At 47.6% G+C, this 24,483-nt stretch overlaps 1 protein-coding gene across 2 annotated transcripts in view; it reads left to right on the top strand.

Annotated features, from left to right (window-relative positions):
• SHROOM3 (shroom family member 3) overlaps positions 1 to 15,916 on the top strand; it is a 217,144-nt gene extending 201,228 nt beyond the window's left edge. For both annotated transcript variants that reach the window (XM_053404332.1, XM_053404331.1), the window contains 6 exons: positions 1,093 to 1,169; positions 4,936 to 5,793; positions 7,137 to 7,646; positions 10,919 to 11,072; positions 12,073 to 12,345; positions 14,325 to 15,916. In XM_053404332.1, the coding sequence (XP_053260307.1) occupies positions 1,093 to 1,169; positions 4,936 to 5,793; positions 7,137 to 7,646; positions 10,919 to 11,072; positions 12,073 to 12,345; positions 14,325 to 14,663 (2,211 nt within the window). In that variant the 3' untranslated portion in view covers positions 14,664 to 15,916. The remainder of the gene's footprint in view (positions 1 to 1,092; positions 1,170 to 4,935; positions 5,794 to 7,136; positions 7,647 to 10,918; positions 11,073 to 12,072; positions 12,346 to 14,324) is intronic.
• The last annotated feature ends 8,567 nt before the right edge of the window (positions 15,917 to 24,483 follow it).

Genomic DNA, 24,483 nt, shown 5'->3' with positions numbered 1-24,483 from the left:
CTGCAGACGGACTATAAATTACACTGCAGTGTCACTGAAGGAATTTGTTTAAAGATCTGAGGAAATTGATAGCTATGCGGAATTGCTGGCCCATCTGTCTTCAACCACACATTCTCCATCTTCTTCTGCGTCTCCTCTTTTAGCTTGTCTCAGCCTGCGTGCCGGGTAAATCTCCGGCTTATAAATTTGGTCAAAACTCCCCACTCTGTCCTGGCTACCGCCTTTGCATCTAACAACAAAGCAAAGCAAACTTTGGGGTTTTTTTTTTGGGGGGGGACAATCTTTGGAGTGGAGAATTATAGATTGAGTTGTGAGCTCCTTGATCTCAAAACATGCATCTCTTCACATCTGGCAACTATATTTGTGTGCAAATTCCCAGGCTCTTTGTCTTGTTCTAGAATTGGGTTTTTCCTGTTTTAAAAACTATTCACTATATCTTGATAGGTAAGAATGTAATTGTGCAGGTGAATTTAAATTGGCAGCAAAGACTCCCTATGTCTTGGACGTCAGATGTTTTGGATGTCAGAGAAGCTGATTTAGTCCAACATCCTTCCTGTTCTCATGGTGTCCAACCAGATGCCTGTGGAAAGCTCGCAAGCAGGATCTGAGCGTGACAGCACTCTCCCCTCCTGCGGCTTCCAGCAGCTAATATTCTGTAGAACCATAGAATGGCAGAGTTGGGACACCCAGAGAGCCATCTAGTCCAACCCCCTGCCATGCAGGAATCATAGCTGTCAACTTCCAGATTTGAAAATAAGGGATCAGCAGCCTCACCTGTCCCAGAGACAGTCTACGGGATATCTAACAATCTGGGATAGCAGCAGGAAACGGCGCTGAAATAAGGGAATTTCCCGCAAAAAAAGGGAAGGTTGACAGCTCTGGCAAGAATCTCAATATGCTGTAAAACTTAGTTAAATACCCCCCATGGTTATTCAATTATAGAATGTGGCATGATGGGTTGTGTTAGAAGGTGGAATATATATATTTGAACAAATAAAAAGACATATTAATTACCATCCTATACTTCTAAAGCAGTATTTTTGCTTGCCTGCAGAATGTTCAGTTTTCTGTTTGCTTCTCTTTCTCCTCAAGGACATCCTGATGGGAGAAAGTAATGAGTTCAGCCATTTTGTGAAAGATCCTTTCTATGTCGTGGCTGCTGGCACCAGGTAGGTACTTATTCTCTCTCTCTCTCTCTCTCTCTCTCTCTCTCTCTCTCTCACTGTGTGTGTGTGTGTAACACATACTACCAAATGACGACAGAGCAGTTTCTGTAAGAATAAGTAAGGTAAAGGTAAAGGGACCCCTGACCATTAGGTCCAGTCATGGCCGACTGGGGTTGTGGCGCTCATCTCGCTTTATTGGCCAAGGGAGCCGGCGTACAGCTTCCGGGTCATGTGGCCAGCATGACCAAGCCGCTTCTGGTGAACCAGAGCAGCGGACGGAAAGCTGTTTACCTTCCCGCCAGAGCAGTACCTATTTATCTACTTGCACTTTGACGTGCTTTCAAACTGCTAGGTTGGCAGGAGCAGGGACCGAGCAACAGGAGCTCACCCCGTCGTGGGGATTCGAACCACCGACCTTCTGATCGGCAAGTCCTAGACTCTGTGGTTTAACCCACAGCGCTACCCACGTCCCTTAAGAATAAGTAAACTACACCATTAAAAACCACAGCACACAGTGAAACTAATAGTAGGATAGTCGTAGCAACTTAATAATAGCATAATGAATGTTCAAGGAAAGGGTTCTGATCACCTTATATTGGGGGAGGAGGAAATGCATTAAAAATAGTAGGTGAGTTTGCCCCATATTTGGCTGAGGGGGGGGGGGAAGCTTGCACACATCTTCATTCAGAGGAGCTGGATTTTTTTTTTTAAAAAAATCACAATTGCCTTTGGAACAAAAACAAAACCCTGTTTCAATGTGTACTCCGAAGCAGTAAGGGAATCGAATATATCTGAAAAGATTGGCAAAGGCACAGAAACTAACCAAAAACCTTTAAAACAAATTCAAAGGTATGTTTTCCCTGTGAACTGCATTCTTGCTCAGACACAAAAGATGATTGGATTTTCTGTGCCCACTCATAGCGCAATATCCATGCAGACTTTACCTTGAACGATGGTTACTGCTGCCGCCTCCATGGTTGTTCCAAAGCAGCTCTGGATAATGCCTGTATACCTCCCACCCACGCTGCTAGCACACATCATGTGGTTTTGTGCGTCATTGGTGTGATACGTAACCACACGGCCCTTCTAAACCGTTTGATGGAAAATGTTCACATTATCAGGAGAGGCGCAGGGGTCACAGTGAAGGAGGTGCAAGCTCACGATGTATTCTGAGTCAGCTGATTCAGACTCTGCTTTCTTTTGATGCACCACAAATAGCCTCTTATCACTTGGAGCAGCCTTTGCCAACCTGGTGCCCGCCTGGTGTTTTGAACTAAAACTGCCATCAGCTCCAACCAGCATGGCTGTGCTGCCAACTTACAGATTTGAAAATAAGGAACCAGCAGCCAAAATAAGGGACCTGCAGCCTCACCTGTTCCAGGCACTCCAGTCTTCCTGTCCTCCTGCAGTCTGGTCAAACTCATGCTGGTAGCTTCGAGAACACTGTCCAACCAACTTTGTAACCAGAGGTTCAACTGAATAGAATCTGAATCATACGCACCACAAGGCCTATGCAGCCTCAACTTAAGATGGCTCCCCGGCCTGGCTTTGCACTGCAAAGTTTGCAGCAGCACGTGCAACAAAATGGCGTCCAGCATTCAAAACCCCCTCAGCTTGCATTAACTAGCCACACACAAGGCATGCAAGCTCCACCCCCAGTTGTTCTTAGACTTCTTATTGGGTGAGCAACACAGCCAAGCAACACAGTTGGTGGCTCCCTCCTCCCTGGCCGGCAGGGAGGGAGGGAGAGGAGCTGCTTCCTTTGAAATTTAAGGGACATCATTTAAGGGACATTTAAGGGACATCCATCAATAAGGGACAGCAGCGGGACATGGCGCTGGGATAAGGGACTGTCCCTTCAAATAAGGGACACTTGACAGCTATGCTGTGCTGCCCAGTGCTTATGGGAGCTGTAGTCTGGAGGGCGCCAGGTTTGCAAACGCTGATGTACGGCTTTGAAAATAAAGAGTTTTAGAGAAGAGTGATTAACTTGGAATTGCAACAGCTAAGCCAGGCTTGGCGTCGGTGCCTGGTTTCTAGGAAAGTGTTATGAAGCCAGAGGAGCCAAGACTTTTGCCCCGTGGGAATCTAGCAAACAGTTTTCGAATAGCTTTTAGTGGTCTTTGCGTGAAAGCAACCCTGGCTGTCGTTTCATCCTTCCCAATTAATCAGTGTTCCGAGACTCTTTTTATGAGTTGGCTTCTGCATGCAGCTTCTTAAGTAACGAGATTGACACTAGCAGAGAAACGAGCCAAAGGGAGCAGGATATGGGCTATTAAGTAATATGCCTTACTGCCAAGCCTGACATTCCTGAGTGCTTATTACCGTCTTAAGGTCTTCGGAATGCTGTTGCTGCATCAGCAATGTATGTGTTACATTAAGCACATTCCTCTGGCGGAAAGCTTTTTTTGTGTTCAGGAATTGTTTCGCAGTTCTCTCCCCCACCCCCGCTCCAAAGAAGGGAACCGGTTGAGTCGGAAAAGCAATAGTTCACAGCAGACTAGCTAAATATGCAAATGAGCACTGGGCATTACTGAAGATGAGTCAAGGTGGGCCTCGTGAAGAGAAAGCCTAGCTCACGGCTCTGCCAGAATTCTGAAGGTATCAATAAGCCAGAGATAATTCTTTGCCGTCCGTAAGGAAGTGGGCTTCCAAGGAAGCCATTGATAAAGGCTTTTCATAAAACTGAATAGTTATGGTATAAGTTGAAACATCTTTTCAGGGAGCAACAGCTGGAAGAAAGAGATAGTGAATGTTAAAGGTAAAGGGACCCCTGACCATTAGGTCCAGTCATGACCGACTCTAGGGTTGCGGCCCTCATCTCGCTTTACTGGCCGAGGGAGCCAGCGTACAGCTTCCGGGTCATGTGGCCAGCATGACTAAGCCACTTCTGGCGAACCAGAGCAGCGCACAGAAATGCCGTTTACCTTCCCGCCACACTGGTACCTATTTATCTACTTGCACTTTGATGGGCTTTTGAACTGCTAGGTTGGCAGGAGCAGGGACCGAGCAACGGGAGCTCACGCCATTGCAGGGATTCGAATCGCTGACCTTCTGATTGGCAAGCCCAAGAGGCTCAGTGGTTTAGCCCACGGTGCCACCCGCATCCCTTCACTTTTCCTTAAAGGTAAAGGTGAAGGGACCCCTGACCATTAGCATTTTGACATGCTTTTGAACTGCTAGGTTGGCAGCAGATAGTGAATGTTAGGCTAAAGCAAAAGGAACTACTTCAAGAGAAAGACAAACAGGCATTATTATCTGAAAAAGAAGGGATAAAAATATGCAATAGGAATGAATATCAGATAGCAATCATGGTGCCATGTGGAGACTGTGAGGTCCAGTCCTTAACATTGTGGAGAAAATTGCTTGTAAGCATAAAGAACATAGGGTAGAGACTCAGAGATCAGAAGCGGACTATGTGTTGTTCTTGGCACAGAAGTTTTCTGCTTTTACTTCATGCACCCAAACCTTCCCCTCCCACACAGCATGTTTTCAGTCTGCCTCCTCCACTGCCTGAGTTCTTGATAAAAGATATAACACGTTCAGCAAGAACACAGATAATTGCAGTATAATGAGAATATTGGGTGCATGCAAAGGTTCTCCATTTGTGCAGGTTTTATTTTCATTGCTGAATATTTGCAGCATTTGAATTTGGGGTGTTATTATTATTATTATTACAAAAGCCTGGAGCCCGCATTGATATAAAATTGATGCATCAGCTTGATTGCCTTTTTGTTTGAAAACTCACTGGTTTTATACCCTGTCCTAGATCATTCGGCAGCAAAGAAAGAAGTCAAAAGGAGAAATCGGCGTTCACACAATATCGACCCCACACTCGCCATAGCAATGAGAGTGTCGGCAGCTCGTTCATTCTGAATGAGAGACAGAAAGCTCCGGATCTCCTCAGGCACCTCAGCAGGACCTCAGCATTTGCCCCACCTTCAGCAGATACGAAGGGTCATCATCCTGAACCTAAGCCAGGCGCCAGGCTTGCTACCCCTTCCAGATTTGGCTGGTCGCCATCTAACGGTGCTAACCCCATACCAGCTCCCTCAGATTTCCAAGTTGCCAGTGAAAACCCAGTCACAAGATGGCACCCCAGACCTGAGAGGGATGACATTGTTCAGGGCCAGGTTCCGGAAAGTTCCAACGGCCCACCTAAAGAGCCAGTGGAAGAAATTACCTGGAGATGGAAGGCGACGCTGCCTCTAAGGCACCTCCCACCTACAATTAAACGGATCAAAGATGACGGCCCCTCCAGAAGCGTGATGCCTTTCCAGACATCTGGGCAGAAGGCCTTCCAGAGGTGGCAAAGCCTTCCATCACAGAACAGCTCCTCTTCTGAGCCAGAGACTCCTTCTGGCCAAAGCAGGCTGTCCCTCCGCATCTCGGAGTCCTGCCTGCAGGCGTCTCCGCAGGAAGAGGGTGATGACGACGTCTTCTTCCAGCCTCGCGTTTTGGATGCTGCCTATGAGCTTTCACCACCTCCACTCCCCGCCCAGAGCCCCAGCAGTGCTGCTGAAAACACCATGGAAGAATTCCCCCCTCCTCCTGCTGGCATTCTGGAAGAGAAGGAGCCAGCAGCTGGGAACACTGCCAGCCTTGGAGAGGAAGGGTCTGCACCCAGGTAAGGCTCTTCTTGCACGCCCTTCCCTGCTCTTACTTTGCAAGCAATCCTTCTTGGCTTGGAATCAACTTGATCCCCTCCCCCTCTTTCCTCTTTCCTTTCTCCTTCTGTGATGGAACTCCTATTTGGGGACTTCCCTGGCTTTTTTCGGGCCCACGTAGGACCAGTCCGAATAGCTGGCCTTGGTGAAGATTTGACTTTTCATCCCCAAAAAGTTCTTGATTTGAGTTTCTGTTGAAATGAGGCTGCGTTTTAATGTTGTGTTTTAATCTTGTTTTGAAGTTGTATCTTAATCAATTGTTTTATATCTGGTGTTAGCCGCCCTGAGCCCAGTCTTGGCTGGGGAGGGCGGGGTATAAATAAAAATTATTATTGTTGTTGTTGTTATTCTTCATGTTTGGTTTCTTGGGATTCCAGCAGCAATAACTTCAAAGGGTGCATAGAGCCTCAATTTTTATTTGATCTGTTTGTTCCAAACTAACCATATATTTGCTCCCAAAAGTTCTGCTTTACAGCTGTTGAGGTCAACTGCTCTTTGAATAAAAATTGCCCAGTGCTTACTTAAGTTTTTGAAACCTTGGCATGTACCTTCTGATTATATTTGATCTCAGTAGATGTTCAATGACAGTTAATATCCAGGCAGTATCTACCGTATTTTTCGCTCTGTAAGATGCACCAGACCACAAGACGCACCTAGTTTTTGGAGGAGGTAAACAAGAAAAAAAATATTCTGAATCTCAGAAGCCAGAACAGCAAGAGGGATCGCTGCTCAGTGAAAGCAGCGATCCCTCTTGCTGTTCTGGCTTTTGGGATAGTTGTGCAGCCTGCATTCGCTCCATAAGACGCACACACATTTCCCCTTACTTTTTAGGAGGGAAAAAGTGAGTCTTATAGAGCAAAAAATACAGTAATTCTATTTCAGTCGTTCCCAAACTGGGGGTGGGATATGCAGTGCCCCCTTGGTTCTATAAATTTGCCCCCAGTGTCCCCATTGTTCAAATTAAAAATATTTAGTTTAACTAATTCAGCAAAATTGATGAACTTCATCCATTGATGCCAGCTTTTCCAAGTCTGATAGTCATTTATATCCCCTGCTGACCCCTTGCCTCTTAGCACCCTCTGCCTGGTAGATCCCTGCCGGAATGGTACCACCTACTTTAGGAACCACTGTTCTTTTTTTGATAGTTGGCATATTCATATTAGTAGGAATGCATTTAATGACTGGCCTTGTTTGATGGTTACTGCACATGACCGAGAGGCTCAAACGATTTTGGGAGAGGCGTGTTGGCACAGAGTTTCAGAAACCCTGGTTTTAAATAGATCTTCCCCCTGCTTATCGGCAGAAACTTCAAAAGGATTCCCAGGAACTTCGGCGAGAGAGAGGAAACGGGACCAAACGCTGCCTCCACTGCCAACGCCAAGAGCAGCCGGGCTGCTTCACCGCCCCCTGCCGGAACCTCAGGACCCAAAGCCAATGGCGTCACGCCTTTCTCGGAAGCACAACAGAAGCCCGCTCAGGGGCTGCCTGACGAAGCTCCTGCCAGCCAGCCTCTTGCGCCAGTCATCACCAGCAGGGAGCCCGAAAACGGTGACCTCAACCCCGAGAGTAACCCAGGGAAGATGAAGACCCCGGAGGACATCAAGGAGGAGGCTTTGGCAAAGGAGATCATCCACAAGGACAAGTCGTTGGCCGACATCCTGGACCCCGACTCCAAGATGAAGACCACCATGGACTTGATGGAAGGGATATTTCCCAGCGGGGCCAGGATGCTTCGAGGGAACTCGAAGAGGAAAATGATGCAGAAAAGGGCCAGCAGCTCTGGCAGTGCCTCTGTCCTGCCCAGTGATAGCAAGTAAGTCCCATTTTCTTAAGGTTTTTGCACCCCATAGAGCAGATATTTTTTTACACTCCACTTACACGATGGGGCATGTTTTAAGCTCCATCTGCCTGTTTATCAGGCACCCATCCTGATATGTCTGCACAAAATTTGGGCTGAGGTTATATGACGCATTGAACATTCATCACAAGCACAGTATTATTATTATTATTATTATTATTATTATTATTATTATTATTATTATTTCAAGGTTATACGATGTCGCCATCTGGTCCTTGTTATCCTGCACCTTCCAGGGCAGTTTCCCGTCGTTTCTGTCACACTTCCCACATTTAGAAAAGAGTTGGGAAATTGCATGGAGTAAAAACCACTAGATGGCAATGTTGCATAACCTCCTGGCAAACCTTGTGCAGGAAAACCAAGATGAATGCTCCATAAACAAGCCCATCTGGAAGCGCCCCTGGGTGTTAAAATCTTCCTTCTCTCCAGTTTGCCCAATGGGGATGTTTCCCCCAAAGCACACCCACAGCTGATGTCAACTGTTACGTCAGATGGGTGGAGATGCAACTGCTAAATAACGATCAGAAGCCTTGAAGTGCATTCCCAGTTGTGCATTGGCAAGGAAAGCTCGCTGTCAGCACCAGTCAGCTGACCAGTGCTGAGTGTATTGTGGAGCTCTCTGTCAGGAACCATCATAGGGTTCCCTTGACCCATCAGGACCTCCATAGGGCAGCTACTGCCTGCCCCAAACAGGCTTTCCGTGAGTTCAAATATTCCTTTGCGTCGCTGGCTTAAATCGAAGTGCAAATGGGCTGTACGGAACATTGGTGTTCTTGTTTGTTGTTGTTTAGTCGTGTCCGACTCTTCTTGACCCTATGGACCAGAGCACGCCAGGCACTCCAGTCTTCCACTGCCTCCCGCAGTTTGGTCAGACTCATGTTTGTAGCTTTGAGAACACTGTCCAACCATCTCGTCCTCTGTCGTCCCCTTCAACATCAAAAAAACGGAGATCATGGCCACTGGTCCCATCACCTCCTGGCAAATAGAAGGGGAAGAAATGGAGGCAGTGAGAGATTTTACTTTCTTGGGCTCCATGATCACTGCAGATGGTGACAGCAGTCATGCAATTAAAAGACGCCTGCTCCTTGGGAGAAAGGCGATGGCAAACCTAGACAGCATCTTAAAAAGCAGAGACATCACCCTGCCAACAAAGTCTGTATAGTTAAAGCCATGGTTTTCCCAGTAGTGATGTATGGAAGTGAGAGCTGGACCATCAAGAAGGCTGATGGCCGAAGAATTGATGCTTTTGAATTATGGTGCTGGAGGAGACTCTTGAGAGTCGCATGGACTGCTAGAAGATCAAACCTCTCCATTCTGAAGGAAATCAGCCTTGAGTGCTCACTGGAAGGACAGATCATGAAGCTGAGGCTCCAATACTTTGGCCACCTCATGAGAAGAGAAGACTCCCTGGAAAAGACCCTGATGTTGGGAAAGATTGAGGGCACAAGCAGAAGGGGACGACAGAGGACGAGATGGTTGGACAGTGTTCTTGAAGCTACCAGCATGAGTTTGACCAAACTGCGGGAGGCAGTGGAAGACAGGAGTGCCTGGCATGCTCTGGTCCATGGGGTCACGAAGAGTCAGACACGACTAAACCACTAAACTACAACAAATCCATCCCTGCTGGTTTAATGCACAGAAGCACACACAGCGCCAGCTTTTCTTTTTGCAAAGCACCCAAAGAGCTATTCCAGGCTCCTACCTGCTCCCCTGAAAAGGGACACGGCTTGATTTTTTCTTGTCTGTGTTAATGGTGCAAGGGTAGGATGTCACATAATCTCTGCAAGGACTTTCTTTTGAAAGAAAGCACACGATATCTAAGAATCAATCCATCCTGCAGCTTGAGAGGAATGTGCAGAATGAATAGCGCCTCTTTCTTCTGGTGGCTCTCGAGTTCAGTTCAGGGAACGGTTATGATTTCTCAGAAACCTATTGGAGTGCAGGAGGAGCGGAGTCTGGTGGGGCAGGGAGCAAATTTGGTTCTCCAGATCACTCTGTCTGGCCTCTGGGACTTTCCCAACACCACACGCTCTCGCCAGCCACACACCACCTCTTCCCACGCCACTGTCATTAACAATCCTGCTTCGCAATCTCCTGACGTGCTCTCGCCTGGCTGGAATATGTCCTTAAACTCTGATTGGACCTTTTGGTTTCCTGAAGCAAGGCCAGTGAGAGGCGTGGCCTGGGAAGGGGTGTGGCCTGGAGGGGGCTGCATTTGGGCATTTGATGGAGACTGTCAGTAGCCCATGCGCCTCATTCAGGTGGTCCATGGCATGTTGGCGAAGAACACTTGCAGTCGCAGTTCTCCTGAATTTAAATGGCAATGCAATAAAATAATAGCTGTCAAGTGTCCCTTATTTGGCGGGACAGTCCCTTATCCCAGCGCCATGTCCCGCTGTTGTCCCTTATTGATGATGTCCCTTAAATTTCCCATGTTTCAAAGGAAGCAGCTCCTCTCCCTCCCTCCTTGCCGGCCAGGGAGGAGGGAGGCTCCAACTGTGTTGCTTGGCTGCGTTGCTCACCCAATAAGAAGTCTAAGAACAACTGGGGGGTGGAGCTTGCATGCCTTGTGCTGATCAAATCAGCTGCATTGCCTGGGGACTCACCTTTGCTCAGCGCTTCCCAGCGGAGAGGTGACGGTGGTTTTCCTTGAGGCTTGAGGCTTCGTCTGGCTGTTGGCTGGGCTTTCTGCCTTTGGCTCGGAGGGGCTCAGAAGTTGAACTTGGAAAATCCCTTATTTTGGCTGCTGATCCCTTATTTCCGAGGCTGCTGGTCCCTTATTTTCAAATCTGTAAGTTGTCAGCTATGAATAAAATTACATTGTAAGAACCAAAAGAGCAGTAAAAATGAAATTACAAATCATTCACCACCTAGCACACCAGGGAGAAAAATCATTAAGTGGTCTGCCAAGACTCTCAGTGATTTTTAGTGTGAGGGAGCGGTTTAGGCAGTCTTGTGCTATATGCCTAGAGATGTTGATTAAGCATGAACCGTTTTTTAAAAATGGTTAAACTTGCGCCATCTGGTGGCAATCCCCAATTAAATTCACTTACTTGTGGGAAATGTACCAAAGAAGCCATGGGTTTGGGATCTCAAAGCAAGGCACGAGGGCAGAGTTCAAAATTCCTTCTGCAGTTTGTGCATGTGTGTTTCTTCATCGGTACAAGAATGGCAGCCGTGTATGTCCCAGACTCCTACATACATATCTGTTCTCTGCCGTGGTTTAGGAAAGATGAGAAAGAAGCTTCTGCCTCAATGCTGGCCTCGTGCTCAGCTTACTACAACGTATCAGTACCCAAAGCCGAACTCCTGAACAAAATCAAGGATTTGCCAGAGGAAACAGGTGGCGATGAAGAGCAGGTGGCAATCAATGAGAAAAAGGTGAGTTTTGAGCATCTCTCAGCACAGAAGGAACCAAGGTCAGTCATGATCATAACCAGAGCTCTGTCAGTCCCAGAGATCTGTGATTGCCTGTGCAAGGAGCAGAGTTAAACAAGAAAAACCATGCTTCTAACCCTTAAGACTAATTAATGGCAGTTATGTTCATGCACAAAATCCAAGTGGTTTGTGCTCTGCTGGTGTGCTCCTAGCTGAAATTTGACAAGTCCCCGCCTTTTGAAACATAAAAGATTTCTGAAGATCTGCGGTCTTCTGTTGAGAACAGAAATAGTTTAATTTCTGGCTCAAGTCAGATATTTGTAGTAAAGCTGCTTCCATTGGTCATCTTAATTCCTCAATTCAGTGTGTACCTATGACCTCCTGTTGGTTGGTGCTATGCAAGCAAAAAAGTGTGGGTGGCTTTTCATTTTCATTTTTAAGAGATCTCTTAATGCAGTTACCCCGTGCTGCCAGAAGAAGACACCCGGCGCAAGGCATTTTTTCTTTATTTACGCAAAGGCAAGCGATTCTGTCCCCAGGGTGAAATTCTCCAACTTGCCTTCTAGTTCTTGAGCAAAAGAAGCCTATACTGTACTACTGAGAACACCATTGCACAGGATTATTCCTTAGAAGGTCAAACAACTGAATTGTTTATCACAATAGCATCCATAATGGAACCCTTATTCTTGATTAATTTCTTTGTATACATAGTTTTTAAAATTTTTATTATTAATAGTTTTCAGTACAGTATACATAACTTTTATTGGCTGGAGGAATTCATAAGGAATGTTCAGACACATGCTTTAAAACAGGTGTTGAGTGTCCGGGGTTCTCCAAATGTTGCTGGACTACATCTCCTATCATCCTAGACCTCATTGACTGTGGCTGATGGGAACTGGAGTCCATTGGAATATCCGGAGGGCCACAGTTTCCACACACCAACTTTTGACGGCTGCCTGACATAGTAGTAGAGGATGATTTTTGCTCAATTCTGTCCCACCAGGCTGAACTCATTGAGAGCTTGTCCCACAAGCTGGAGACCCTGAAAGAAGCCAAGGAGAGTCTGCTGGCAGACATCAAGCTCAACAATGCCTTGGGAGAGGAAGTCGAAGCTTTAATCAGTGGCCTATGCAAGCCCAATGAGTTTGAAAAATACAGAATGTTCATCGGAGACCTGGATAAGGTGGTCAATCTCTTGCTTTCGCTCTCAGGACGCCTCGCTCGGGTGGAGAATGTTCTCAGCAGCCTCAGTGAGGATGCGGATAACCAAGAACGGGTAGGTGGATTCAGAAAACTAGCGTGCAAATGTTCACTCTTGCCTGCACACGAGGGGCGCTTCCCTGCAGCAGCATCTTCGGCAATGAAAGTGGGTTGAAACAGCTCTCCACTAAACCAAGCGCCATAAGCTCACTTGGTTCAGGGAGCTTACTGCACAAGTGAGTTCCCTGGTTCGCTTCAAGCTCAAAGGCAGCTCCTCCCAACCCTGTCTTGCTCTCCCCATTGCAGTGAATGAGACAGCTCTTGCATCCAGGGGCAGTCCGGGGCAATTGTCTTGTGATCCAGACATGTACATCCAGCTTCAAGGGCCTTCTGGCGGTTCCCTCACTGCGAGAAGTGAGGTTACGGCAGCGGTTCTCAACCTGTGGTTCCCCAGATGTTGGACTACAACTCCCATCATCCCTGAGCTCTGGCCTTGCTAGCTAGGGGTGGTGGGAGTTGTAGTTCAACAACATCTGGGGATCCACAGGTTGAGAAAGGCTGGGTTACAGGGAACCAGGCAAAGGGCCTTCTCAGTAGTGGCACTCGCCCTGTGGAACGCCCTCCCATCAAATGTCAAGGAGATAAACAACTATCAGACTTTTAGAAGACATCTAGAGGCAGCCCTGTTCAGGGAAGTTTTTATCGTGTTTTTAATATTCTGTTGGGAACCGGCCAGAGTGGCTGGGGAAACCCAGCCAGATGGGAGGGATATAAATAAATTTCTTATTCTTAGCCAGTTCTCTCTCTCTCTCTCTCTCTCTCTCTCTCTCTCTCTCTCTCTCTCTCTCTTTCTTTCTTTCTTCCTGCAAGATCAGCTCAGGTTGCCTTTCTCTAACACAGGGCAGCCCAACTTTTCCTACCAAGTGGGTTGCAAGAATACTTAGAACCTGCAGGCCGCACACTGCCTTGTTATGCGGGGCGAGGGAGCAAGGCCAAAATGTGAGCCCACACCCCAATCCTTACTCTGCCTTCCCAAAGCTGGCTAAGTGAGGCTCTGGGAAGGAAATGTGAGGACTCTAGGACCCTGTCTGAGCCCTCACACCTCCTTCCCAAAGCCCGGCACCTCACCTGGCTTGGGGAAGGCAGTGTGAGGGCTGCAGGTGTGAGGCATCAAATGTTGCTGAGGGCCGGCCACAAAAGGCCTTGAGGGCCACATGTTAGACTGTCCTGATCTAACACATTCCTGGGAGAAAATCTCTCTCTCTCTCTCTCTCTCTCTCTCTCTCTCTCTCTCTCAGACCACAGCCCTAATCCCATTCACTGGGCAGTGATTTTTTAATAGATAATAATAATTTATTGTTTGTACCCCACCCACCTGGCTGGGTTTCCCCAGCCACTCTGGGCGGCTTCTAACAATGACCAAAATACACTAAAATGTCACACATTAAAAACTTCCCTGAACAGGGCTGCCTTCAGATGTCTTCTGAATGTCAGGTAGTTGTTTATCTCTTTGACATCTGATGGGAGGGCGTTCCACAGGGCGGGCGCCACTACCGAGAAGGCCCTCTGCCTGGTTCCCTGTAGCTTTGCTTCCCGCAATGAGGGAACCGCCAGAAGGCCCTCAGCGCTGGACCTCACCTCAGCGTCCGGGCAGAACGATGGGGGTGGAGACGCTCCTTCAGGTATACTGGGCCGAGGCCGTTTAGGGCTTTAAAGATCAACACCAACACTTTGAATTGTGCTTGGAAACTTTTGAAATCTACTTAGAGAAAGGGAGAGGGACAATATGGGTCTTCAGTATGGTCCATTCTGTGCGTCCCCCATGTGTGGGATGCCGGAACAGAACTGCATCTATTCTTGAAAGCATGAAAGGAATAGGTTGCTGACATTCGTGTGAATTGCCCCGTGGAGTTTAATAGGACCTGCTTCTAAGCGGACTTAGTTAGGAATGCACTGAGACAGTGGGGAAGGGAATAGATGGGGGCGAATTTTAGCCAGAAGAGCTGTGGCGCTAAACCTCTCCCTTTTCCTTCCCTCCCACCCCACGCGGGACAGAGCTCTCTGAACGAGAAGAGGAAGATGCTGGCTGGCCAGCACGAAGACGCCCGCGAGCTGAAGGAGAACCTGGACCGGCGAGAACACGTGGTCTTGGACATCCTATGCAATTACCTCTCGGGGGAGCAGCTCCGAGACTACCAGCATTTTGTGAAGATGAAATCTGGGCTGCTCATAGAACAGCGCGAGCTGGACGACAAGATCAAGCTAGGGCAGGAACAGCTCAAGTGCCTTCTGGAGAGCCTCCCCACGGACTTCGTGCTTAGCAGCAGAAAGGGAGCCGAACCTCCGACATCCACCGGGACCAGCCGACCTCCAGCGCCAGCATCTTCGCTCTGACCTTTCCAGACGCGGCTGCGTCAAACCTTTTCTTCTCAGAATTATTTAATCAGAAACCTCTTTTAACTTTTTTTAAAAAAAAAGAATTGAAGGAGGAATTAATTATTATTTTTTAATTAACGTTGGGGTGGGGGTAGGGAATAAACAGCACGGAAAGATTTCTTTTTCTTCTTCATCCTCTCCCAGAGATCACCACTTAAATCTGTGTGAAATAGATTGGATTCTTGCGGCCAAGCAAGATGCAGAAGAGGCTGGCAGCAGGTTCTACGAGGGAGGTCGTTAGCTAATTATAAATAAACTCAAGCTGTCCCTGCTGAAGGAGTCTTGCCCCCCTCCCCCTCTGAGCACCTGACGGTCGTTAAAATAATGAAGGATATACAATAATGAAGCCTTAATTAAAATATTAATGAGAGACCTGCTGTCTTGAACAATATCCATATTTATATTTTTTAAAGCTACAAGATAGAATTCTGTAAAGATTTTGTACATACGCTAACCAGTTATCGATTCTACTTCAATATGTACGTAGGGGGGAAATGGTTAAATATTTTTTTTTGTACTTCACATGGGAAAAGAAAAGAGGAACACCCTTGATCCCACCCGCCCCCCAAAAAACCCATAGTCACACACCATATCTAAATAAAGGACTAGCAGGAAACGCTACAGGCCAGGTTCCAAGGATGTTTGCATGCAGAAAGATGTACTTGGTGAATGTCAGCCCAGACATTGGATGTGGGTGCAGTTTGGCATCTCGTTTTCCCTGGGCAAGGATCCCCAGTCAGAGTGCTATGGCTCTGTCCTTTTTCTCTCTCCCCCCTGCATGGTGGGATCCAGTGCAGGTCCATGAGCAGGGTCCCCCACCCGTGTACCATCGAGGCGGTCGCTGGATTGCAGCTTTTTATCTCTCTCAGTGCCCAGTGAATGTTGCCAGTAAGTGACCTTTCCACGAATTGCATTGCACAGCAAAATCCCGTCTTCCAGATCTGCAGTGCGAAGCCGCCACCGTTGGAACAAGCACTTGTGTGAACCAAACAACTCAGGAGTCAACGTGAAACTGAAGCAAAGAAATACTTCCTCCTTGAGACTCTCTCTCTTGGGCTCTGTGATATTATTATTTTTTACAAAAAAGAAAAACAGTAACAAGAGAAAGCATGGAACTGCATGCAGCCTGCAAACTTATTTGAATGACTTCTTGAGGTGGTTCATTGAATGTCCTTATTTATAGATTGCTTTAAACGGAAACGGAAATGAAATCCTTAACCTTGGTTGTTTCTTTTAAACGTAGCAGTGCTTTGCTTAAACCCCATTGGAACTGGCCATTCCCCCAAAGCCATCCTTACCCAAAACTGAGGTGGGAAGCACAAAAGTTACACAGGTAGAGTTGCCCATCCCACAGTCTCTTCAACACTCTCTGCTAAAAGCACTGCCCCTTTGTTTAGATGGGAGGCCTTTATCAGACCCCATTCTCTTGTGGGCCACCTGGCGGGGGGCAGTGGCGAAAGAGTCCAGGTGCAGAAATGGGTAGAGCAAAAAGTGGGCTACACGCCAGCTATGCAAAAGTCAGATTCCAACACACAGCTCTCCCATCTTCCAAATGATCCATAATCCCGGTTCAAGGAATTCCAGCCAGATGAAGACCCTTGTGGAGGACACAGCCATTGAGGGGCTTAGCCTAGTGCAGGCATAGGCAAACTCGGCCCTCCAGATGTTTTGAGACTACAATTCCCATCATCCCTGACCACTAGGGATGATGGGAGTTGTAGTCCCAAAACATCTGGAGGGCCGAATTTGCCTATGCCTGGCCTAGTGGATAAGAGGCAAAGACTAAAAAATATTATTTGGGGTCAAATGGGCCTAGAGGGTGACAATTGGCTCTTGGAGGTTCATCATCTCTGATTTTGATGAAACAGAATACTGCCTCCATGTGCTCTGCTCCATATCTTTTAAGACTTACTAAGGCAGAGAGAGACCTTCCTGTTTATGCTGAGTGACCAGCGTTCAGCAAAGACCTGGCTGCTTCCAGATTCCTTGAGGGGTCCATAGGATATCAGCAGAAATGTATCTGCTGATTAATGCATTTGCAGGGAGGTTGCAAAGAGGAGACTTGACCCTTTGTGTATTTGCCGACACACACACACACACACACCCTGGATCCACCTCAGCCCCGGATTCTTTAGGGGCAAAGAAAGTTTAAAAAGTCATGGCCGGCAGGTGTGGGCGGGCAATGTGGCAGGATAGAGCCAGTCAGCTGCCACCTGCCAACTTCCCCTTGCTAGCTACCCCACTCGTGGTGAGCATTATGGTGGAAACACAGAATTACGAAGCCTGCCTTTCACTCGTAATGCACAGCTCTGCCCAGAGTTTAATGACAAGGAACAGGAGTACTATTTTTAAGAGCATTTCTTCCTATAGGTTTTCATTTTCGTAGCTCGTCTTAACTATTGCAGCATTGCCAGCGAGGCAGACAGCCGGCCTCTCTTTCCAAACAAAGGGATTTTGTGATGTTTAAAAGAAACAAAAGAAGCACACAGGTTTACTTAATAGTTGATTGAAGTGGCCCAATCTGACTGCCAAAGGTGTCCCATGGAATCGGCTGAAAAACAGAGGTGCTGTTGAGACTCTGTTCACCTGCAGCTTGGATGCTAAAGGCCAGTGTGGTTGCTTAGCTTGGGTTATAGACCAGTTGCGTCACCTTTGATGTGGCTGGCCAGACTTCGGCTACCTCTGATTTGATGCTGCTGCTGCTCCTGCAACCAGGAATGGATCCCCTTCTCTGCCCTCCACATTTTCCCACTAAGCTGGGATGGGGAACTGTGGTCGTGCAGATGTTGCTGAACGCCCATTAGTCCCAGCCAAGATGGCTAATTGTCCAACAACATCTGGAAGGCTACAGGACACTTATCCTTGCACTAAACTTCATTAACCTCTTCTGTGGCAGCTTTTTCCGAATATGCAAGGCCTGTTCATTTTCACGGTGACTCTCTAACAAGCAAGTAGGTCTCTTACTCCTCTTCCTTACAGACATGAGGCAAGGCTGAAAAAATGGTGAGTTAAACCAGCCAGGGACTCATCATATAGGACTATTTCTTTAGCCAAGACTGGCTCTTCTCTACTTGCAGTCCCGGCCCTATCATTAGGCAGAATGAGGTGGGATGCTGGGAAGCTGCTGTGGCAACCTTCTAGCTGTTCCCTTGTGTTGGAGGACACAGCTGCTTATACTACCCTGCCTGTCCTTAGTTCACACGATCGGGCACGCTGCCTCAGGTGCCGTGGAGGAAGTTGTCTCATCGCTAGTGTTGAAGCAAGAGTCTGCTGCCCCTCTGGTTGGCTTCCGTATGTGGAATGGTGGGGAGAGAGGAATACCATCATCTCTGCCTAGGGCAAGATTTGCCCTGCCTTTATTTGCCTGGCAAGGTTCATCACTTCCAGATGTTTCCCAAGGTCTGAAATTTCATATGTTGCCCTGCAGAAGGGCAAGTCTACCGAATGCTTATCACAGTGGTTCTCAACCTGTGGGTCCCCATATGTTGTTGGACTACAACTCCCATCATCCCTGAGCTCTGGCCTTGCTAGCTAGGGCTGATGGGAGTTGTAGTCCAACAACATCTGGGGACCCACAGGTTGAGAAAGGCTGGTTTATTGTGTGCGCGCGCTGGATCAGAGCTTATGTTGCCCGTGGGAAAGCTCCCTAGCCTAACTGTGAAGCTGAATCTCTTACAGTGGCGATTTTGTTTTGCGTGTGAAAAGCATTTCTTCCATCAATTGAGGAGGTATTTGGTTCATCTCCATTCAATGGGGGTTTGTCCTCCGCATTGTGCTATCTGGATGCTGATTGGCTCCAAGCAGCTTCTCTGGCTCTGATCCTTTATCTTGCCAGATAAAGTTTGTTCCAAAGAAACCACGTGGAGTGCTTTCCCTTTTGCTCTTTGTAGAGAAGCAAGCACAAAAGTCTAAAATGCAGCTTTTAGCAGCAACTCGGCCTCAGATCCATAGTATCCTATTGAGCGCTGTGCAGAATCTCAACCCATCACAATTTAGGCTCTGCTGTAGTTCTAAGATTTGGAATCAGACCAGTTTTGCAGTGTAGGTGCTTTTTGTATACTCAAGGCATAACTTGTAATACTTTATGCTTTTGATGAATTGCCCTGTTGCTCTGGCTAGGATGTTTCTTGGTTTCAGTATATTTGTGCTTAATGACATCAGTGAAACTGGGAGAGGATTTTGGACCAGTAGAACAGGGATAGCCAACAGGGTGCCCTGCAGAAGTTGCAGGCTGACAACTCCCATCATCCATGACCTTTGGCCTTTGCTGGCTTGTGCTGATGGGAATTGTAGTCAGATATAGTCTGAAGGGCACCATGTTGGCTAAGCCTACCTTAGAGCAGGAGGGATCTTGGCATCCTTACCTTTGGCTTACATGATCTGTGGAAAAGTCTTGGTCCTAGTTTCTCCTTAGGCTGTGTTGTAAGGCTCCTGTTTACACTGCATCCTGTGTGTTTTCCCCAGTGGTTTGGGAAGCAGTGTATACAATCCAAAGCTATCCTGTTTCTATCCTGTCATTTCTTATGAAATACTGTGTTTTGAGATGTTTTCCCCAAACCAGTTTTGATCCAAATTGAGAAAACGAAGGACTTGGCTGTGTTTTAAGCTGGTAAGCAGTACAAAGCCGATAAGTTACAGGAGGTGGAATAATGATGTCGCTATCGCTGAAAGATGGAGAGCCCATTTCTGGTTAAATGCTAAGCTGGTTGTCTGGCATTTCTGGATGGCGGGTTCAATATACCAACTGGGCTTGCTGCTGGTCCAAAGAGCACAGTCCAACATGCAATAGTACAGAACTACCTTGTATTTCTTGAGGTACCTCCCACCACAAGCAGCCTCCTTTGGTGAGGCAGTCTTGAGTACCGAGTGAGGAAGGCTGGTGTTCCGTTCAAATATTTACAATGTCACCTGAGTGAGGACCATGATCCCAGGACAAACTTGCATCAGCTTTGCCAATGGGCTGCATTCAACATTCTCTGTCTGCTAATGCAAGGGATCTTGTGCTAGCAGAGGGGTAAGCTTTAATGTTACGCAACTGAGGGATCCAATGCAAAAGTCGCATCAGCAGAAACCCTTCGTGCAACAGGCTGCTCCACTTACTATGCAACAAAAGTTAGCAGCAACTTGCTTATGCGTTCTTTTGCCCAACAATGCTTCACTGGTGCAAAACTTATCTCCCATGGAGCACTATACCACTAAATGACTTTAAGGCAGCACTGCATTGAATACACTCCAATATGTCCATAATCACTACTAGCCCCTTAAAAATGTCCTAGCCCACTTGCCTACACGGCTCTCTGTTGGGGTTTTGTGGCATACAGAGAGCATAAAGAGAAAACCCACCAACTCATCAAATTTATATAAGCTTCCCAAGCTGGCGGCCTAGGAATTATTCTTGCATGCCCTCAAGCAAATGGGCAAGACTGGCTATTGACAATAATGTGGTTTTGGTGGCCTTAAAAATCTGTGTTTTGTGGCAGGCAAGGGGACGCCGGTTGTGTGCGTGTGTGGACAGGACGCCAGGGCCGGGTCAAGACATTTTGGCATCTGAGGTGAACCACAAAATGGCACCCCTCTTCCCTGCCAGGGAAGTCGGGGCAAGTGAAGATCTACATCAAGAACAAGGGGGAATGAGGACCTACATTGGGTTCTGCTGTCCCTGTTGATTCTGCCGCCTGAGGCAGTCACCTCACCTTGCCTCATGGGTTGGCCGGCCCTGCATAGCACCCTTTTGTTCCTGCTTTGCGTGGGTTGTTGGTTGGTTAAAGAAAAGGGTTTGTTTTGTTTTTGCACTGCCTCATCTAAAGATTGTCATGATTCTCTGGGTTGTTGTTTTTTAAATTTATGAATGATCAACATTGGTAAAGAGGATGGTGATGTGTACTTGGAAACAATTAAAGGTTAATAGTTCACTGTGCAATTGTTTCTTCCTGCCTCGAGTGCGACTTCTGATCCTTTCGTTTCCTTTATCAAGAGTGTTGCTATTTGCGGGTGGGATTCAATCGCACATGGGCAAATTCAGGGTGCACAATTGTAGTTCATTGGGAGGTCCCACCCAACAAGCCTGCTTCCCCGAAAGAGAGGACTTTCACGATAAGGAAGGTGAAAGAAAAATGGACTGGAAAGTGTTGGATAGTGCTTCCTTTGACACAGCATCATCAAACCTTCCTGCAACCAAATGAGGATATATGCTCATTAAGCAGCCAACATAATCTGAACTCCTTGCAAACAAAATCAGGATGAATTCTCAATAAGCAGGTCATCTGGATGTGCCTTTGGAAGCAAATCCTTCTTCCCTATCTTTTCGCTTCACTAAAAGACCACATGGTGGTGCATTGGTAGCTGAACTTCCAGTTGCTCCAGCAGCAACCTGACTTGATCCATTTCTGCCTGTAAACCCATCCCCCACATACTCAACAAACCACATCCCCTTCCTCTGCTCTCCCCATCTCCCATCCCAACATGGAATCATAGAATTATAGAGCCCTGAGGGTCCTCTAGTCCAACCCCCTGCAGGAATCTCAACTAAAGCATACATGGCAGATGGCCATCCAGCATTTTGCATTTTCATGACTGGTATCCATAACAAATCCCTAAAACCTTAGCTGTGTCAGCAGTATGCAGGGTCAGGCATTTGCCAGACCTCTAGCCTGGATCCTCAACCCCACCTCTCTGCTTAAAGCACCCACGGGGGCTCTGCATTGTGCAACTATTCTGTTGTAGCTCATCCTGCATTTAGAAGAGTCTTGGTGTCCTTGTCTCCTTGTAAAGTAGCCAAACAAACATTCATTGCGCATATAAAGGTAAAAGGTAAAGGTACCCCTGCCCGTACGGGCCAGTCTTGACAGACTCTAGGGTTGTGTGCTCATCTCACTCTATAGGCCGGGAGCCAGCGCTGTCCGAAGACACTTCCGGGTCACGTGGCCAGCGTGACAAGCTGCATCTGGCGAGCCAGCGCAGCACACGGAACGCCGTTTACCTTCCCGCTAGTAAGCGGTCCCTATTTATCTACTTGCACCCAGGGGTGCTTTCGAACTGCTAGGTTGGCAGGCGCTGGGACCAAACGACGGGAGTACACCCCGCCGCGGGGATTCGAACCGCCGACCATGCGATCAGCAAGTCCTAGGCGCTGAGGTTTTACCCACAGCGCCACCCGCATCCCTTCCCACTGCATATATATATATATATATATGTGTGTGTGTGTGTGTGTGTGTGTGTGTGCATTGCGCATATATATAAATGTGTGTGTGTATATATATATATATATATATATATATGCAGTGGGAAGAAGCCAGAACCTCTCTCTGATGCACTGGATGTCTATGTGCACAAGCCTTTGTTAAACATGGGAGGAACATTTCAACTGCGACCCCCCAATTGGTTCAGTGAACTATGGTGTACATCAGGGGTAGGCAACCTAAGGCCCATGGGCCACAAGCAGCCCGTGGGGGTCATTTGACTGGCCCCCGTACTGAGCCACCTGCTTGGTGAGTCCCTGCGCGCTGTGCTAAACCAGCGCAGTGCAGTGCAGGGACTCGCTTCTGCGGCACCGGAAACCGTGTCTGCGCAGATGCCAAAAATCACGGGCATGCACGCGCAATCCGGCCCATGGAGCGATCTCCACTGGAGTGAACCGGCCCAGGCAAGGTAAACCTTGCCAATCCCTGATCTAAATTGACTAGCAGCAGCAATGGGGGGGGGGGGTTCAGACAGGAGTCTTCCCAACCCTACCAGGAGATGCCAAGAATTTAACCTGCATGAAAACCACCACTCAACAACTCCCCACCACATCATCAAAAAGTTACCCAGGATTCTTGCAGGCCTGTCTCAAGTTGTTGTTTCCACCACAGGCAGTCCTAATGATCTCCTGGAATAGCACCACACAACAGACAAATGCTACAGGTGCACTGGCTTGTCTCCATAGCAAACATGCACACCTGTAGATGCACCCCAGATCCCCTGGTCACTAGGCAAGTGTACACAAGTGTCACAAAGCAACCCTATGACCCCCACAGCAAGGTGGGATGGCACAGAGCCATTTCCTACCTCTCTGGAAGAGCAGGAACCCTTTCCCATGCTACAAGTATTGGAAGTAGACCCACCTGTCTGTGGATGGATATGCAGATTGCCTTGAGTAGGTAGGTTTCGTGAAGCTGAGGCTCCAATACTTTGGCCACCTCATGAGAAGAGAAGACTCCCTGGAAGAGACCCTGATGCTGGGAAAGATGGAGGGCCCAAGGAGAAGGGGGCGACAGAGGACGATATGGTTGGACAGTGTTCTAGAAGCTACCAGCATGAGTTTGACTAAACTGCAGGAGGCAATGGAAGACAGAAGTGCCTGGTGTGCTCTGGTCCATGGGGTTACGAAGAGTCGGACACGACTAAATGACTAAACAACAACAGGTAGGTTTCCCAAGGCACACCTGCGTGAGTAACAAATGCAAGCTTGCAACCGTCACTGCAGATCGCTGTGGCTGATACTGCTCAAGTCCACTGTCAAGCTCTTACGTGATATAAATGGATGTAGCATTTCAGAGACAGCGCTTAGCTGTTTGGTGCTGGGATTCTGGTTGGTTGTGCTTGCAAAACAGGCGGGGAGGGGGAAGAAGGTGCCAGAAATGGGCGGTGGTGTTTCATTTTCCCACCTGTGAGACTCAAAACTTCCATGGAGAGAAGGCCAACTGAAATGCTTCTTTAGCAATACCAGTGACCGTACAGAGCAGGAACCCGAGTTCTCGAAAGCCAATTGGTACGTCAATATAGAGAAGGAAAAGATTGGCAAGTTAGTATAGGAGAAATTATGTGGAGCATAGTGTGGCAAAGAATCACTGCTGCAGAAAAGAGGTGGGTTAATTTTGCAGGATTTGGGTTATCAGTACTTAGTGGTTGCTCTAAGCTAGATGTTTCTAGGACACCTGACCCTATTACGCCCTCCATCAGGGCTAGTAAAATCTAGTAGGGGGAGATTGCGCTATGCATTGTTTCACCCACGGTAAGGTACAAAGAGTTCCCAGGTAACAGTGACATTAAAAGGAAATAAATTTGAAAAATTGTCCAGTAGCACCTTTAAAAGGTAAAGGACCCCTGACAGTTAAGTCCAGTCACAGACAACTCTGGGATTGTGGCGCTTATCTTGCTTTACAGGCCAAGGGAGCTGGCATTTGTCCTCAGACAGTTTTTCCGGGTCATGTGGCCAGCATGACTAAGCCTCTTCTGGCGAAACCAGAGCAGCGTATGGAAACGCCATTTACCTTCCCGCCAGAGTGGTACCTATTTATCTACTTGCACTTTGTGCTTTTGAACTGCTAAGTTGGCAGGAGCTGGGACCAAACAACGAGCTCACCCCATCGCGGGGATTCGAACTGCCGACCTTCTGATCAGCAAGCCCAAGAGGCTCACTGGTTTAGACCACAGCTCCACCCGCGTCCCTTCTTCAGAAGAAGTGTGCATGCACACAAAAGCTTATACCCAGAACAAACTTAGTTGGTCTCTATAATATGGTTACCAGATTTTTTTTTCAATGAATCCAGGGACACTTTTTCTTTCATTTTTTTGAAGCTGAGTAGCAACAGGGAGTCAGTAGTGGGGATGGTGAGGCAAAAGACACACATGCATACTGTATAAAGGTGCAGAGCCCTTCTTCGCACCCTGTGAAACATAAATCCACAGAGGTTTTATTTTTTTTAAAAGGGGCAATGGTGCACTGCCCGCCCATGACTCCCAAGCCTTCCCCGATCTCCTGCCCCCTTCCCCCTTTGTTTGGGGGAGGCTCAGGAGT

This window comes from Podarcis raffonei, chromosome 9 (genome assembly GCF_027172205.1).
Source record: "Podarcis raffonei isolate rPodRaf1 chromosome 9, rPodRaf1.pri, whole genome shotgun sequence".
In the NCBI taxonomy this organism is placed as follows: Eukaryota; Metazoa; Chordata; class Lepidosauria; order Squamata; family Lacertidae; genus Podarcis; species Podarcis raffonei.
This window is presented reverse-complemented; position numbering and strand designations above follow the sequence as displayed.